General features: G+C 43.1%; 8 protein-coding genes across 8 annotated transcripts; 5 read left to right on the plus strand and 3 right to left on the minus strand.

Annotated features, from left to right (window-relative positions):
• Positions 1-108: 108 nt before the first annotated feature.
• VCUG_01018 (uncharacterized protein) lies at positions 109-1271 on the plus strand (the record flags this gene model as incomplete). The annotated part of the gene is made up of 1 exon (XM_008075847.1): positions 109-1271. The coding sequence occupies one exon, from the start codon at positions 109-111 to the stop codon at positions 871-873; it is 765 nt and encodes a 254-aa protein (XP_008074038.1). The 3' UTR covers positions 874-1271.
• An 844-nt stretch (positions 1272-2115) lies between these two features.
• Positions 2116-3637, plus strand: VCUG_01019 (uncharacterized protein; the record flags this gene model as incomplete). Its single annotated transcript, XM_008075848.1, has 1 exon — positions 2116-3637. The coding sequence occupies one exon, from the start codon at positions 2116-2118 to the stop codon at positions 3604-3606; it is 1491 nt and encodes a 496-aa protein (XP_008074039.1). The 3' UTR covers positions 3607-3637.
• A 729-nt stretch (positions 3638-4366) lies between these two features.
• Positions 4367-6523, minus strand: VCUG_01020 (uncharacterized protein; the record flags this gene model as incomplete). Its single annotated transcript, XM_008075849.1, has 1 exon — positions 4367-6523. The coding sequence occupies one exon, from the start codon at positions 6521-6523 to the stop codon at positions 4493-4495; it is 2031 nt and encodes a 676-aa protein (XP_008074040.1). The 3' UTR covers positions 4367-4492.
• Positions 6524-8620: 2097 nt separating this feature from the next.
• On the minus strand, positions 8621-8935 carry VCUG_01021 (uncharacterized protein; the record flags this gene model as incomplete). Its single annotated transcript, XM_008075850.1, has 1 exon — positions 8621-8935. The coding sequence occupies one exon, from the start codon at positions 8933-8935 to the stop codon at positions 8621-8623; it is 315 nt and encodes a 104-aa protein (XP_008074041.1).
• Positions 8936-9841: 906 nt separating this feature from the next.
• Positions 9842-10848, plus strand: VCUG_01022 (uncharacterized protein; the record flags this gene model as incomplete). The annotated part of the gene is made up of 1 exon (XM_008075851.1): positions 9842-10848. The coding sequence occupies one exon, from the start codon at positions 9842-9844 to the stop codon at positions 10754-10756; it is 915 nt and encodes a 304-aa protein (XP_008074042.1). The 3' UTR covers positions 10757-10848.
• Positions 10849-11592: 744 nt separating this feature from the next.
• VCUG_01024 (uncharacterized protein) lies at positions 11593-12392 on the minus strand (the record flags this gene model as incomplete). The annotated part of the gene is made up of 1 exon (XM_008075853.1): positions 11593-12392. One exon carries the CDS (start codon positions 12390-12392, stop codon positions 12015-12017), a length of 378 nt encoding a protein of 125 aa, XP_008074044.1. The 3' UTR covers positions 11593-12014.
• Positions 11695-12006, plus strand: VCUG_01023 (uncharacterized protein; the record flags this gene model as incomplete). The annotated part of the gene is made up of 1 exon (XM_008075852.1): positions 11695-12006. One exon carries the CDS (start codon positions 11695-11697, stop codon positions 12004-12006), a length of 312 nt encoding a protein of 103 aa, XP_008074043.1.
• Positions 12393-13350: 958 nt separating the features above from the next.
• Positions 13351-13914, plus strand: VCUG_01025 (uncharacterized protein; the record flags this gene model as incomplete). Its single annotated transcript, XM_008075854.1, has 1 exon — positions 13351-13914. One exon carries the CDS (start codon positions 13351-13353, stop codon positions 13912-13914), a length of 564 nt encoding a protein of 187 aa, XP_008074045.1.
• Positions 13915-14206: the final 292 nt, after the last annotated feature.

The raw sequence follows: 14206 nt of genomic DNA on the forward strand, positions 1-14206 counted from the left end.
CGACTCACAATCAAATTTATTGCCATTCATCGGTTTGATTTAGCACGCCCACGTTGACGGGCAGGCGGTCCAGCGCATTAAATTGCGATTTGCTCACCCCCCGGCCTCATGGCAGAATTAATTTTTCTGGGCACCGGACCATCCTCTGGCATACCATCGCTCAAGTGCCGGCTATCGGGCTCGTGCAGAGTGTGCGACACGGTAAAACGCACAAATGTAAGTGTTATAGTCAACAAGAACGCTTCGTCCATCCTGATAGATTGCGGCAAGCATTTCTACACCCAGTACAACCAGTATCTGTCCATGTACAAAAACACAGCAATACCGGAGCTGGTAATTACGCATCCTCATGCCGATGCGATCGGTGGCATTGATACGTATTTGATGATGTGCACGGGAAAGAAAAACGTATATTCGTCCAAGTTCACGCTTGATTACATCAAAAAATCAAACGAGTACTACTTCGTAAAACCGGGTGATGCGGGTCACAGGGGGTATTTTCATCCCAATGTGCTGGGCGACAAGCAGATCAAAGAGATCTGTGGTATCAAAGTGCAGGCTTTTGAGGTTGATCATGGCGGAATAAAGTCGCTAGCGTTTCTTCTTGATGATAAAATACTTTACATTTCGGATACGAGCGATCTGCATCCGATTCCCGAAGAGTTTTATCACAGGGATGTGCTCATAATAGACTGCCTTACGATAGACAGGCACGTGCGGGGACATCTCAATCTGCAGGACGTAAAGAGGTACGCTGATCTTTTAAAGCCGAAGAAGGTAATTTTGACCGGTTTATCACATCACGTTGGGCAGGTTGAATCTTTGGAGGGATTTTGCATGGCGTACGACGGTATGAGAATCGAATTTAATTAAATGCGTTGCAGTACCTGATGAGACGGCACTGGTTTGAACTCATCAGCCTAAAAGGTAATTTATTTTGGCTAGTTGCTCAACACTTGGTACCAGTTTTGTGCACTACGTTCATTGAGGGGGTGGAACAGCAGCAGGACTTAGAAAGTAAGCTATGAAAAGAATTGTTTGGTTCAAATGCCTAGCTTTGCGATTTGCATCGTAGTTTGCAATTGCTTCCCGTCATTTACAAGCGGTGCGTACAACTAAATGTGTAGTTACTGCGAGAGAGTGGTTGGCAGATGGGTGTAGAGCTGAGATGGTGACCATCATTCTTTACTGGTGCAGCAACAACGATTTGTTCCTACCACTTTCTCACACTTCTTGTTTTCATGCAAATTTGCTATCACTCCGCTGCTGCGAACCGTTATGATCGCCTTGATTCGCGTCTTTTTGCTCGTAACACCGTGAACACTTTCAAATCTTGTTCAATTCGTAAAATATTTTACGCACAACCAGAGAAGGAAAGAACCAAACAGAATAGAAACGTGCCAATCAAGTAAATGCAAACCAAATGACTTTTCTTCCTATCTCAACCATATTATCTGTTCTTTATATCGAGTATGAAACTTCCGTAATAAGTTTTTGGTAAGTTCATAGTGGATCATTACATAATTGGCAGGACCAGGTCAGCAAATATCAGCAGTGATATGAAAGGGTAGATTAACATATTTTTGATGGAAAAGTACATATCAGCAATATTTGTGTAATTTAGCTGAGAATTGATCATTGGCAATTTTTAGTGCCTTTACGAGCACTCTTTTGCACCCTGTGCCTGTCCGTTTTGAGAAGCAGATCCAAAGCGGTAAATACCACGATACGAAAATGAACCTGCTCGCTCGCATACACGGTGTGTTCTTCTCATTTATCATTTAAAACACACCTTCTTGCATTGCTGTTGTTTTGTTTGCCAGGTTGTTTGCGGCCCATGTATTCTCAGCACGTGTGACATGGTAAATAGCCTTCAAAAACGATAATTTAATTATTTGTTAAGTAAATTCTGATTAATTAACTGATTTTTGGTGTCATTGCAGTTTATTCGGCTTAATTAAATTTGAGCAAAAAGTTGTTATAACGAGCTAAATTTGCATTTTACGCACTGTGTGAGCGTGGCTGTTGGTGACGTAGCAGCAAATTTACCTACAATTCCATTTAATGCTTTTTACGTGTTGCAACCTAAATCGCAGAAGTGGGGCACCCCTAAAAATGCTTCTGGACTGGAAACGGATCTACACCAGCGAGCAGAAAGACTCTAAACCATTTACTATGGTGTTCTACAAGAAGAAGGATGATAATTACACCGTTCTATCTGCCCACACAGACTCATCGTTCCTGACACTCATGAAGGCGGGTGGAAAGGATGATACCCGGATTGACGCTATCACAAAACGGATATACTGTGCTGTTGAGGCACCTACGTACGCTAACATCCGCAATGCTGCAGCTCTGGCGCTCAAGGAAATGAAGAAATACGAAGTGGAGAACGTAGAAATTGACTGTGAGGACATGGTGGAGGCGGCTGCTGATGGCATCCTGTTGGGCGGTTTTAAGTATGACTTTATGATAAAGAAGAAAAGCTGCACACCGCATATTACCAACGCTGATTCGATTAGGGCGCGTGCCCAGAACTTGGCCAGGTTCCTTTCGCTCACACCTGCAAATCTGATGACACCCACGCTGTTCACCGAATACGTCAGGGACGTGATTTCGCACTTCAACCTGGAAATCGGCACAGATATCTATGACAGGAAGGCAATCGAGGACATGAAGATGAATCTGTTTCTGTCCGTCTCAAGGGGTAGCAATGAGGAGCCCAAGCTGGTTGTGCTTACGTATCTGGGACGAAATTTGAATGATGCCGGTGACACAGGGTCGCTAAATACCGAAACAACCCTGAGACCGGCAAGCACCGAGTCGCTGCGCATTGATCTCGCGGGCGAGAACAAGAACGGCACAAAAACGATTGCTGATGACAGGAAATACGACGTGGTGATGGTTGGCAAGGGAATAACCTTTGATAGTGGCGGTATTTCGCTCAAGCCTTCGAAAGGAATGGAAGATATGAAGGCCGATATGATGGGCGGAGCTGTTGTGTTTGCCAGCATTGTGGCAGCAGCCCAGAAGAAAATGCGTGTCAATATCAAAGTGATCATTCCGTTATGTGAAAATTTGCCGAGCGGCCATGCCAACAAGCCCGGCGATGTTATTGTGGGTCGGAACGGAAAGAGCGTTGAGATCAACAACACCGATGCAGAGGGCCGGCTTATTCTTGCTGATGCGCTCAACTTGGCCGAAGAGTTCAATACCAAGACAATTTTGACCGCGTCGACACTGACCGGCGCGTGTGTGGTCGCGCTTGGAAACGAATATTACGGCATTTACACCGAGGATGACGAGCTCTGCGAGAGAATTAGGGTGGCAGGTCAGGCTGTTGAGGACAAGGGATGGCGGATGCCCTTGGATAAGAAGTACATGAAATGCATGGAATCGGATGTGGCCGACATGAAGAACTGTGGTTATAAGGCTGGCAGCTGCAGCGCAGCAATATTTTTGAAGGAATTTGTGACGATGAAGAGCTTTGTGCACCTGGATATTGCTGGAATGCTGGGCACCGACAATACCACCCTGTTTGCAGGCAACATTTCTGGCAGACCGTGTGCAATGCTAGTAGAGTTCCTGAAGGGACTGTCTGATTGATTAAAAGCTTCTGCTTAGTTTTCTGCACCGCTCTGTGATCGGAGTGTCGTAGCACACGTTAAAAATTTTCTAATTCTTGTTTCAGGCACAACATCGTATTTGTACGCCAGTGTTGGTGATAAAAGATGTTTTTGGGGTGCTAGGATGTAAAAATGTGCATTTGGTGGATAAAAGGCTTTGAAGAAAAGTCTCGTAAAATGATTGCCTGGTCATTTTTCATTTTCGTATCAAAAATTGGTACAGTTGTGCTAACACACCATGCTCTTCAAAACAGACTCGGTATAACGGCTCACCCTATCAATCGCTTCAGTTTTGGAGGCGATCCCAATTCTGCAGGGCAATTGATTGCAGAATGGAGGGAATAAATTTTACAAAGACGCCCGCTCGTTGGTAAGGACCAAAAAAAATGTTTGCGAGGTGTGAAGTATGAACGGTGACTGGTTCTGTTAAAATGGTTAATTACGCCTTGTTGCGAAATGATACGGTTGGTACGGCACGCTTACATTTCCAAGGAACGCCACGTCGTGTCACGTGCAGTTCTGTTTGCTTAGTTTTACGCACCAAGCGTATAAAACAAGTTTATCTGACCGATTTGCCACACCTCAATGTCCTGGTGGTCCTTTCTTGACTAAAGTACGTTTACTAATCTCCTCGTGCCAAGAAATGCTTGGCCAGTCACAGCAATGGAAATGTGGCCGTTTCTCAGGGCGCACTTTGCCAATGTCAAAATGAGGATTGTATTTCCACGAACACACAGAAAACGGGTAAAAAGTTTATTTCATGTTTGGAGTGCATATCTCATCTACACAGCTGCTGCCTGCCCAAAGGATTGATTAGGCATGTGTAGTACTGTGCAAACATTGCAGTAGTGCTTGTTGCATGTTCCCTACCACTTGGTCAGCCGGTACATTTTCCATCTCAACATGAAATATCCGGTTACTATGCAGAACGCTATCATAATAAACAAAGCAGCAAAGGACGTCCTGATCGAACAGAACCTGTTGACCAGCCCTCGTAGCATTTCGTCACTTGGATCCCCCTCAAAATGGTTCTTTATTACGATGTTGAACGCGTATCTCGTTGGTGAGATGTATTGCATCATCTTGTATGGCCCTATCAGACTGTCCGTGCTGACCATCAATCCGCTTATGGTAACGATGGGCGTGATGAAGGTCGGCAGCATTATCAGGGTGACCGAATGGTCCTTAAAGGCAGCGCCAAACAGCAGACCGACCGTGTGGCACAGGTAGCTCAGCGTTAGACCGGTGCAATGAAAGCACACAAGCTGTGTGTACGAGTATGAGAGATTTGCGAGCATGTATATCACGGTAAAGACAATAACAGGGTACAGGAAGACGAATGGCAGGTCGGCAAGCAGCTTCGACAGGTAATAGCACAGTATGCCGTACTTCTTGCTCCTTGTTTCTCGGTATGCAAGGTGCTCGTCCTTATAAAATGCACTCACACCACCGAACGAGCACGTAAACATCATGTTGATGACAAGAAAGTACAACAAGCCCGATGAGTTCTTCTCAGACACGAGTTGCTCAGTGCTGTTGATGTTTAAATAAATTGTTCCTATGATGATGCTCGTCACGGTGGCCTGCATCACCCGCGCAAAACATAGGAGCTGATTCCCGCTCAGCATCTTAAAATTACGTGCGGTCAGGATCAGGAACTCGTGCACAAAAGAACGCTGTTTGTAGGGCCTTTCGGGCCTGTGGCCCGTCTGTTTGCCATCTGTTGCACCGAAGGGGTGCTCGTCGCGGTTGGTGTCTGAGTATCGTGAGCTAACCGCCTCATTCTCTGCGCCGCCCATCTCCAACGAACTGTCTAAGACACGATTCGTGCCGTACACATACTCCGATTTCTTTGTGCAGCCCACTATCCTGTGCTTACGGCCCTTAACTATCCGGTAAAACGAACCGTCCTCAAAATGGCATGTGCTTAAGATGTCGGTGAAGAGGTAATCGGCCGGATTTACCATCTGGCCCATCTTGAAGAAGTTATCCTCGTGCCATTTCAAAATGTCTTCGGTGCAGATGTGCAACAGAATTCGCTTTTCGTGCAGCACGATGAGGTCGTCAAACATGAAAAACAGGTTGGAGGACGGCTGGTGGATTGTTAGAACCGCCGTTTTTCCGCGGTTCTTCAGCGATTTTATGACGGTGGATGCGTTCAATACGTCTAGGCCGGTAGTTGGTTCATCCAAAAACAGTATGTCTGGCTTTGCCACCAACTCGGCAATGATGCTGAGGCGCTTTCGCTGTCCGCCGCTTATCCCGTTATCGGTCTCTCCAATCAAGCAGTTCTTCCTGTTCAGCATACCAAACTCAGCGAGTAGGCTGTCTATGTTGCTGAGTGGTCTTCCGCTCAGCTTGCAGAGAAAGGTGAGATACTCGTTAACAGTGAAAAAGGAAGGCAAGACATCGGACTGGTAGACGAGTGCCGATACGTTTCTCATGTAGGTGTTGTCCACCAGTCTAAAGTCTTTCAGCGTATCGATGCCGTACATCGACGAAAAAACACCGTTACTTTTTAATGACTGCGATCTTCCGTCCTGCATATCTGGTGCGGATGGATCCTCATCAGCATAATCCTCGTCATCCATCTCAATAAACCGCGTATCTTTTATAGTATCACCTCTCATAAGGATTTCACCACTTATCTCATGTCCACTCAACACTTTCAGCAGGCTCGTCTTGCCTGCCCCAGATGATCCCATGATTGCCGTCAGCTTATGCTCCCTTACACCAAGATTAATGTTCTCCAGCACGACTGTTCCTCTCTTACTAACATTTATGTTTCTATAAAGGATTGAATACGTCATTTCGCGGTGTTTTTGGTCCTTTTGCACACCAGGGTGAAAAAATATGAAATGGGTCACCGCACTCAAAATCATGATTTTGCAATTCATGATTAACAATCCGTTTTCAAGTGATAACACGACAGCTTGTAGGTTTTTCGCATTTATACACGTTACGAGAGCAAAGAGTATTTTTCATTTACCGTATTAGTACATAAATTTAACTTTGTCAATTTTAATAAATGAAAAAGGAATGGTCTACTCGTTTCGCTTGTGTTGGATATTCGCTACGAATTCGCAGTTCAATTTATCAGTAGAAATGTATCACATGTACATTTACCGATAGATGAATGATTAAGTAGATTTACCGTGCGAATCGGTGTTACTACGTAAGTTGCACCGTATTTTTACCAAATACGTTCTGTAAATCACCGTTTGGTGATTTTAACAAATACAAAACCGTCAACGTACACGTTATTCCACGAATAATTACGTGTCATCAACATAGCATTGCGTGTTCATCATCGAAAACACTGCTGCACATCTGCGTTTGTGTTTATTATTTTTAATTTGTCAAAATTTTAAGCACCACGCTGATTGAACAAATTTTTGCAAAATTACGCAGAAAGGAAATAGAATTGCAATCTGCACCATAAATTCGGACAAAAAAGCTGGTGCAATTTAATTGTTACAAATGCGTTTATATATCACTTACATGCTGCACTATGTTTTGGTATTTATTATATCGTGTTACAGTCGCTAGAATATTTTTGTGTGCAGATTACTCCTTTAATACCGCCAAGCTTGTGCATGTTAGCAATTACTGGAACGTACTACGTGTTGTATTAGCAGATAATTTGGTTATTACTGTTTATAAAGCGTACTACGTACGAAAACGGAGCAAAGAGTTGTGCCCGTGACTGAGAAAAGCATAGTAACGTATTCTTATCATGTGCTGTTGCTTTATTGTGATAAAAAGGAAAATATGGCATTATAATGCCTACAATACCCAACAGATCGTATTCACTCATCTCAATATTTTTTGTACAGTTTATTTCCGCTGCTAAATATTGAACGGTATTTTCACGAAAATGTGTCTTTTTGCACCGTAGAGATACACGCTTAGTACTGACAGGTAAATTTTAATCAAATATTGCTGATTTCAATAACTCTTCGTAAGACACGTGAGGTGCAACTGAATTAGTTGGTAAATTTGGTATTTATCCTCTCTTCAATATACTTCACTTTCTGTTACAGAACGGTGTTGAAGTGCTCCGTGCTTTTTCGTTCTTCACAAAAAGCTTGTTTGTTTATTTGCACCCGTATCATTTTACTGCTATTTCTTACCAGCTAAGAACACAATACATAGCATTATGCAATATTATGAAATATAGCACCGTATTTTTACGGTTTATTAATGTTCCTTCCTTAATGGATAGCACTTTGACATTTATGTCAAATTTCTTCCATAAAAGAAATTGAAAGAACTTCAAGTCTTGATAAGAACCGAGAATTTATCATAACGAACAGCAAGAATTGTCAAACGCCATTTGACGTAGAACATTTCATTACTGTCATGGAAAGATATATTTTTGATCAGCATAGGATGTTTTTGGAAATAATCAAAAAATAATTATTTGCTGTCATGAGCATGTGCGTAATTGCTTATTAAATTTATCGGGCACACTTCGGTACTCATGATCATTACAGAATACGGCTGTAATTATTACCATGAGCGGGAGACCGCACAAAATTGCTACCAATGAAGTAACTAAATTCAGATATTTAAATAGTTTGGGATAGATTTAGATGTAACAAATTAGAATACTGGAAAGCATCCTTGGCGGTATATTGCAGAGGTTTTGGAACTCTTGCTACGAAGAAATGAGTCGCTGCTTTTTCATCAGAAATACATTTACTTGCCATGATAATCAAATGAGAATTAATTCGTTAACCGTGCTGAAAGGTCTAAAATCGATGAAAAAACGCATTATAAGATATTACAATAAAAGTATCATTTAATAGGTAATCATATTTTCTTTCGTTTTGTAAACGGAAATAGCGCAGGTATCAAAAATGGCTATCACACATGTGAATATGAATCATTGCGTTTTAAATTCATTTCTAAGGTTACTTGAGAAGGATATGTCGGTCAGTTTAACTTGTTTAATGATTCAATCGAAAGGTACGGCAATCAGCCAACAAAATTTAATTTTTCTTCCTACTCATCAGTATTTCATCCTCCGAGATTTCAATTCCTTGGTATTCCAAATCAAGCTCATGGTTTAACCACGGTGTTCGATCGGTTGTACAGCCCATCATCGCAGTCATTTTCTTAACCACCCGTAAAGCGAAAAGCACCGAGATCCATACAAATACGATTAACAATAGAACGACCGTTAGCATGAAGTACTGTTCGTGTTGTATATTGTCTTGGATTGTTATGTTGTTCTGATCGTTAGTGCTTATTTCCTCTTCTGAGATGTCTCCGCAGTTGTTTGATACGCATCGCAATGCTGGCATGGTCGAAAACACTTTCTTGTGCTTTGAATGCACATTGTTACCTTAAATGGTCAAAATATGCCGTTGGCCTAAATTGAAAAATAAAGGAATGCTCTACCGTAGAAATGTCAGAATTGCCGTAACGTTGGTCAAAATATATTTGTATAGGTCTTAAGAAACAAAGCATTGTATCTTAAACCGTAGTGGTCTCGTCGAATGTTTAAATGCGGTGTAAAATTATCCTTTTTAATAAAACAGGTCGTGCTATATCCATAAAATGGCATGAACATGGATAAATAAAACTATTTCTGTATGCTGATTCCATTTCAATCCTGCTTAGTTTTTGTTTTAGATATTTTAATCCGAATAGGGCAGTTCTCATTTTAATGACACTTCCAACGCTCACGCACGTACTTATGCATCTACCGTGCTGAACAATTTCATGTGGTTAAAAGTGCGTGTTTAAATGTAAAGGATTTAAAATGGTTGGGAGTTAGCCGTACTGGTACTGAGAGTGGGTAGCACGTGAAGCGAGTAAAAAACTTTTATACAAAAATGGAAGAAAGTATGCTACAGAACATCATGACAGTGCTATGCAGTAATAATCGCTTGGCAGAATAATACGATGTAGCGGATTTACAAGACTTGAATATGGTTCCTACACTTCTAAGACCGATCTTTATGAGGTTGTTCGATTACAACATGTTGTGGACAAAGTTCCGTTTTCAAATCGATACTCGCCTAAGAATTCTTTTTCAGGATGTAAAGGTTTTTGTTCTTCCTGATACCCTTAGTACCCGAAATTGAAAGCAAATTTGATCCGTGAACCAAAGGCTGATGGCCATGATCGGTCTCAGTGGACCTGAAAAGTATATTTAATTTGATGTATGAGAAGAGAAATGAACATACTTACGTAGCAAGGAGCAAATGCGGTATTTATTTTATGATGCCGTACATCCGCGCACCCCCCTTCCATTTTTATTTATCATTTTGATCATAACAACACTGTTCAGAGCCCCCATGCTTCCGTACCTCAACATCAATGTTCGACGCATTCTTGAGGAGCGCACCGTAGGGTTCAACAAACCATCGTTTAATTTGTTTCCCTTGTACATTCTTCTCAGCGTATCGTGCATTGGCCTGTCCATCGTCCTAGGTTACTTGCACATGACCACCTTTCAGGCCGTGCTGCCCTCATCGGGCACGATATCAGTTCCCAGAAAAATGACGCTCAATTTCTATGTCAAATTCCATAACTTCACACAGAACCACATCTTGTATGCTCGCAGTATCAGTAAGGACCAACTCTATGGAAAGAAATGGACTGATCTTGATCGATGCAAACCGATTATCAGAGACGAGGGACAGATCGTGTATCCATGCGGACTTATCAGTGACACGCTGCCCTTTGACACCGTGGTGTTGGTGGGCAGCGAAGGACGCATAGAGCCATCTACGAAGGGAATTGCGAAGGGTGCGCACAAGAAGAGAATTAAGGCACTGTCAACCGATGTGGCGGTGACCAAGCCGCCCAGCTGGCCCAATAGAACGGGCACGCTTGCTACTGAACAAAGCGATGACCAGGTTGTCGATCTCAGCGAAAACGAACGATTTGTGAATTGGATACAAATTGCGGCATTTTCGCGCTTCAAAAAGCTTTTCGGGCGTTTCCATGATCTTGAAAAGGGCGATTACGATGTGATTGTGGAGAACAAAGGTGATTTGGGGAGACGTAGCGTGCTGCTGAGAGAAAAGCGGTTGATTGATGTTGATTCGTATTGGCTGCCCGTTTATTTGATGGTTGGTGGCATTTTTATACTTTTTCCCATCTTATTGAAATAGGCCGCATACCGATAACGCAGAGTTGGCCGTGTATTGTGCCGTTTGAACCGGCACGTCGTTCTGCGAGTGTTAAATAAAGCATTCCCTCCAAACCACGACAAATTCGCTCAAACGCATGTTCTGCATGCATTTGAGACAGTAACCGGTGTTTACACGGTTGTAGTACCGCAGCATTTCGAGGCACACGTTTTAGTGGTGCCATTAATTGCGACAAAACAAGACAAATTGTGCTTATGAGCATGCAACGAACTGCGTTAGTTGCAAATTGCCAGGATGATGCGTAGAACAGCTTAGCAAAAATTGATCGAGTCTAATTTTAATTTTTATGGCTATCAAAACACACAAATCATTACCTGCGCCTCAGAACGCTCTGAAACGTTCCGTACCACCACACCAATCATCCACGCTTTTACTCTTCAAATTCTTTTTTTAGCTTGTCATTTAAACAATTCATCGGTTGCAACGGGCTGGTGCATCCTTCAACGGTATGGTGAAAGAATATGTGCTGTTCGCTGGTAGCGAGGAGGACCTTTCCGCTGTTCGATGCAAATAACAAGACAGCTTGGAAGTTGATTAGGCAGCTAGGGAATATTAAAATTTATGTTTTACGCCTTTGCATAAAACATAGGGCCAAAATTATTTTACGTCGCATTTTTTTAAAGCGCACCCGGCTGTTCTTTACGAACAACATTATAAGGACATGGTTAACGGATCGGAACAGTTCCTTGCCCCTTTGCAGAACGGTTGGTAACAAGCGGAAAAACATGGCGTATTAGAGGAAGGAAACATCATTCAACAGACAAAAAACTGGTTTTGTTTTATAAAAAGTGGTTTTTACTAGAAGTACGTTTATTTCTGTTTTTTACCCGCATCAACCAAAAACACATTTTTTGTCCCCAGGCAACAGCCTTTGATCCGTAATTGGAAATATCCCTTCCATGACGAGAACGAGCGGTACCACCACAATTAAATATTTAAGTTTTTATTCGGTGCATGCTTCTCATGAAAGCATTTTTTGTGTCCTTTTCCGTACTATGCCGGTATGCACGCGCATTCTCCAACTCGTTGGAGTATGCCAGTCGAGCAAGTTCAAGTTTAGTTCCTCGACCGAAACCGTTCCATCCATGCTCGTTCAAGGTACCAAATCCTGTTCATTTCCCGTCCTAGAGATGACAGTGATAGCCGTAACACAAAAACAACCCATAGATACAAACATTGCTACACAGCGCTCTTTAATAAGCCACACATAACAAACCACTCATCGCAGTATTCTCAGCGCCATCCCTACGTCCTGGCAATCGACTGCCAACTTCACATCCTTCTCATCAGCCACCAGTTCCATCAACATCCCCCCAAAACTAACACTAACGGTCCTCAGACCATCCACCACTTCATTATTGTAGCAATGCCCCTGCAAAACATACTCATAGCACTCAGGCACCTCCTTGTCAACCAGAATGCCATCATAAATCACAATTTCTATCTTGTCGTTAACCTTTGGCTTGAAGAGCAACGAGTGATAGTCTATCGTGATTTTGTACAGCTGGTCGGTAAGGTACAGCTTGGAAAGGTGGTTGAACACTTTTTTGTGCTTGTCTATCGATTCTACGGTGTAAACATGTTTGTAGACCTCCATGGAGGGGGTTGGCAAAGAAAATGGTTTTGATTGTGGCTGGTGCGGACGTGGCAAAAGGATTTAAGGCTCTGAACACGGCAAAAGGATTTAAGGCTCTGAACACGGCAAAGAGATTTAAGGCTCTGAACACGGCAAAGGGATTTTAGGCTCTGAACACGGCAAAAGGATTTTAGGCTCTGAACACGGCAAAGATGGTACACGAGAACAGTGACCATTCACAACTGTGCTACCGGTGCGGTGCTGTTCCACAGGACTTTTAGCGCATCCTCGTGCCAAAGGCGTACCGTACTCGAAGCAATTGATGCACCTCAGGAAATACATCGGTACGGCTCAACGATGCAGTCTAGCAATTCGATGGAGTTAAATTTACGTGTTACATCGGTTACGCCTCACGATACTGTGCCATTGAGCAACTTAAGAATGTTCAAATGACTGTGAACCGGGCATTGGTGCGACTGTCAGTTCCAGCAGATCGGAAATGTGTGCTGTTCAGCTGTTGCTGCAGAAAAGGCAAACAAACGCGCTTTTAACGAAAATATGATTGAATGCCGGGCTGAGGAGCTGCAATTTTGCTAAAAGTGCGTTTTCTTACCTTTTCTGTGGTAAAGATGCGTTCATTTCCAGATGAAGGATCAAAAGCTGAGCAGACAAACGTATTTTTACCAAAAAAAGAAAAAAATTATGGTGCTGAACTGAAGGTTCGTACGGCGTACTGTATTTGGTGCTGATACCCGTTGCACACCGTGATGTATTCCTTGGCAGTTCAAGAACAAAACAAATTTGATGAAAAAATATTTTGTAATGCTCCACTTGAAGTGCTGTAAGATTATCGTGCGCATGGCTGTAGGAGAGCGAGTGTACCGCATGGAAATTGCATCGGTAAGCACTGAACCGTGTTAAAACGTGCCCTGCACGTCATTCCTTGACGGTAAAAGGTGCCAACTCACAGCGCGCTGCCATGTTATCATCCCGTTGTGAACGAGCGGTTGAACTGGGCTATCAGCCCATTCTAAAACAGAATGTTTTACACACGGTTAAATTATCATACATGAGCACGATCATGCTTTTGTTCATCGGTTGTCTCCGTTGTGCCGAATATCTTTTCCCACTTTCCAGCAAATTCAACGAATACGTGGTGATGAACCCAAACGAAGCGCTCAGCCTGCTCAACTACAGCACCGTAATACCATCGTGGAATCCGAACGCACAGTTTGCATACTTTGCCGATCAGCACTTGCTGCTAATTGGCAGATCAAGCGTTGGCGACGGGACGTACAGAGGACCAATCTACAAGGGCAACGGCTGCTGGGAGATCGTTGACGTCGCACCAAGGCAGATAATGCTCAAGAACGGACCATGGTGCTTGGGCGTAAGGAAAGAAATGCTCCTCGTTAATGAGCGGGCCCTTGTGCTAGGAACGTGTAGCGGTGATGACGAACAAATATTCTACGTGCATGATGGCAGGTTCTTGCCAAGGCCATCAAGAGCGGTGACTGCCGCTGTGTTGGGACCGCAATTTTGAACGAGGACGTGTTAAATAAAAAGGCTTTGTGTGAGGTAACTGTGATTTTGAATGTGAGCAGAGTTGCGCGGTGAATAAGAATTTGATTGGTGTGTAAATTGCAAGAACGTGTATTTGTGAGTCTGCGCTGTTGTTTCTAGTCAAAGGGCTCAGTCTGTCCGAATACTGGCCGCTGTAACCTTCGAAGCGAGTAATACTGAAGGATCGGTCTTTTCACGGGGCTGCTCCTCGTGATATACCGAGAATAAAATTTGTGTTACAGATCAAGTAGTGATGGCAAAGTATTTCGTGG

The sequence above is a fragment of the Vavraia culicis genome (assembly GCF_000192795.1).
Source record: "Vavraia culicis subsp. floridensis unplaced genomic scaffold supercont1.14, whole genome shotgun sequence".
In the NCBI taxonomy this organism is placed as follows: Eukaryota; Fungi; Microsporidia; family Pleistophoridae; genus Vavraia; species Vavraia culicis.